Below are 3180 nucleotides of genomic sequence, written 5' to 3' on the forward strand. Positions count from 1 at the left end.
TCCCTGCCTGCGTGAGCATTCATTCTATGAGGGAGGCAACCAATAAACAAAATACATGTGGAGCTAGAGTGGAACAGGGTGTTGGGGAGCGGGGCAGGAGAGAGAAAACATAGATTTGCAAACATAGATGAAAAATTACTACTGTCTGCAAAGCAGACAGTCACTCATTCATCCCCTGAAAGCGTTTCTGAGCCCCTGCTGGGTCAGGTGCAGCGTAAGACTGAGGGAACCCCGCAGTGGACAGGGGGCCCCACCTCCACCCTTGAGAGCTCATCACCTGGCGGGTGGGGTGGGGACAGACAGGCCAGGCAGGGATGGGTGTCATAACAGAGGAGAGTGTTGGACACCAGGGCAGCCCCGACTCTGCACAGGCATCAGGGGAGGCTTCACCGAGCCGGTGGCATTGAGCCAGGACTTTCCCAGTGGACAGATGTGTGCGTGGGATGAGGAATGATTGCAAGCAGAGGCGCCGAGGCAGGAACAGTCGATGCAGCTGAAGAACAAAGGCAGCCTGTGCTCCAAGGCACTGGGCTGGTGGGTGGCAACCTGTGTGGGTTTGTCAGGCTAATAAGTGGAGGGAACGGGAGACATTCCTGGACCCAGGGAAGTCCCTGGAGTCGCTGGTGAGGGACGGGAGAAGGGGTTTGCTTGCTTGGGTAATGGGAAGAGCAAGGGGGTATCAGATAAGCTGAGCCACAAATGGCCCGTGACCTCCTTAGTTGACTAGGATGGGCAGATGGCTCTGGGTCCCCAGGCCTTCCCACGGTGGAGAGGCACCTCCTTCCAGGGCAGTGTAGGGTGAAGGTCACAAGCCCAATCTGGGCTCTGTGGTCAGGCTTAGTCCACCCCAGCCCTCACTCTGTGACCTTCGACCCACTACCAACCTCCGAGCTCGGGCTTCCTGTTCCGGTCACCGTGGGCACCGCGTGGCCCTCTCTCGGGGCCCGGCACAGAGCAGGCGCTCAGGACTGTCATCTCTGCTGTTCTAACTCTTCTTGCCTGTCCGCTCGAGGGAGGAAGCGTAGTAGCTGAGACCCCCTGCTCCCCCCTCTGCAGCTGCCCCCCTTCTTTTCCTCACTCTGGATTCCTCCCACACCCCGGCCCCAACTGGGCTCTGTTTAACTTAGACCACATCCTTCCTCCCTTCCCCCAAGCACTTCCTTATTCCAGAGGCAGCTGAGAAGGCAGGGAGATGCGGGGGCGCAGGCCCCAGGTGCCTGGGTGGGGTAGGACTGGAGATTCAGCCTGGACCTCCTCCTGGGTCCCCTGCTGGTGGCAGGGGGCAGTCAGGCCCACGGAGGGCGGACAGGTGTGGGCAGGCAGACTCAGGAAGGGTGTAAGAGGTTGCAGTCCCTCTGGGGGAGGAGGGATCCTGGGTCCCCAGCCGCCAGCTGGCTCAGGACCTGTCAGCAGGCCTGACTTTTCCTCTCAGTAGACCCAGCCACCCCACCCACTGGGCCATTCCCTAACTGGACCCTCCCCCGCGAGCGGCCCCGTCCCCTCTGCCCTCCTGCCCGCTGCACTCCATTATTTCCACTCTCCCCAAAAGGCAGCGTCTGTTTGCATGGTCTGGAGGTCATACCATACAATTCACCCACTTAAAGTGTACAATCAGTGGTTTTCAGTCCATTCACGGAGTTGTGCAACCATCACCACAATCAATTTTAGAACCTTTTCATTCTCCCGCAAAAGAAACCCCATACCCTTTAGCCATCAACTTCCAATCCCCCAACGCTCTAAAGCACTAGGCAACCATGGTTATACTTCCTGCCTCTATATAGATTGGCCTGTTTGGGGCATTTTACATCATTGAAATCACACAATATGTGATCCTTTGTGACTGCTGTCTTCACTTAGCATAATGTTTTCAAGGTTCATCCATGTCGTAACATGTCTCAGTACACTTCATTTCTTTTTATTGTTGAGTAATATTCCGCTGTACGTGTATTCCTCATTTTGCTTGTCCATTCATCAGCTGATGGACATTTGGGGTCTTCCCCACTTTTCGGCTATTGTGAGTGTTGCTGCTGCTATAAACATTTGTGCAGAATTTTTTGTATGGACATATATTTTCATTTCTCTTGAGTATATATACCTAGAGGTGAAATTGCTGGATCATATGGTAATTCTGTGTTTAACTTAGGGAGTGCCGGACTGTTTTCCAAAGTGGCTGCACCCTTTTACATCCCCACCAGCAGTGTCTGAGGGCTCCGATTTCTCCACACCCTCACCAACACTTGTTATTACCAGTCTTTTGGGTTAGAGCCATCCTAGTGCATGTGAGGTGGTATCTCATTGTGACCTGGATTTGCATTTGTCTGTTGACGAAGGATGTTGAGCAGTTTTTCATGTGATTATTGGCCATTTGTGTATCTTCTTCAGAAAAACACCTATTCAGATCGTTTGTCCATTTTTTGATTAGGTTATTTGTCTTTTTATTATTAAGCGGAGACCGTTTTCACCAACAAGGGGATGGCAGCTCACATAAGCCAGAACCGACTCAAGGCCAAGGGCATGGGCCAGCACCACAACGCCCAGAACTACAACAACCAGAGCTTTGAGGAGCTGCGAGCACTCTGCCTACGGAAGGGGCAGCTGTTCAAGGACCCCTTTTTCCCCGCTGAACCCAGCTCATTGGGCTTCAAGGAACTGGGCCCCAACTCCAAAAACGTGCAGAACATCAGCTGGCAGCGGCCCCGAGTGGGCACTGGGAAGGGAGGCATGGACTCATGGGCGGTGGGGGTAGTAGTGACGTCCCAGTCACTTGGATAATCTCCAATCCCCCACCGCCCTATCTTGGCTCTGTACTAGACTCCATTTCCAACAAGGCAGGGGACGGTTCGGGACAGGCTTAAGTAAAACCTCTCAGAAAACCCCTGGGAAGATCACTCACTGACCTTTGCCATCACAGCCTACAATTAGGCCAGGTTCCCCCTGCCGCCCCCCCCCATCCATGTTTCCCCTAGAGCTCCAAGAGACAGCAGCATTCCCCAGGGAAGTGGGAGGGAGCTTGGGAGGGGGGTGTCCTGGGCTCTCTGAAGCCTTTATTCCTTCATTGCAGCAAATCACAAGCAATCCTCAATTCATTGTGAATGGGGTCAGCCCGACCGACATCTGCCAGGGGGTACTCGGTGAGTGGGGGGCAGGAAAGCTGAGGGCAGGGGGTGAACTGGGAAAGAG

At 54.2% G+C, this 3180-nt stretch overlaps 1 protein-coding gene across 1 annotated transcript in view; it reads left to right on the forward strand.

Moving 5' to 3' along the window:
- Positions 1-2463: 2463 nt before the first annotated feature.
- CAPN11 (calpain 11) overlaps positions 2464-3180 on the forward strand; it is a 14240-nt gene continuing 13523 nt past the window's right edge. Inside the window, exons 1-2 of the mRNA XM_007458288.1 lie at positions 2464-2700; positions 3062-3131. Of these exons, the coding sequence (XP_007458350.1) occupies positions 2473-2700; positions 3062-3131 (298 nt within the window). The 5' untranslated portion in view covers positions 2464-2472. The remainder of the gene's footprint in view (positions 2701-3061; positions 3132-3180) is intronic.

The sequence above is a fragment of the Lipotes vexillifer genome, unplaced genomic scaffold (genome assembly GCF_000442215.2).
Source record: "Lipotes vexillifer unplaced genomic scaffold, Lipotes_vexillifer_v1.1 scaffold4, whole genome shotgun sequence".
Lineage (NCBI taxonomy): Eukaryota > Metazoa > Chordata > Mammalia > Artiodactyla > Lipotidae > Lipotes > Lipotes vexillifer.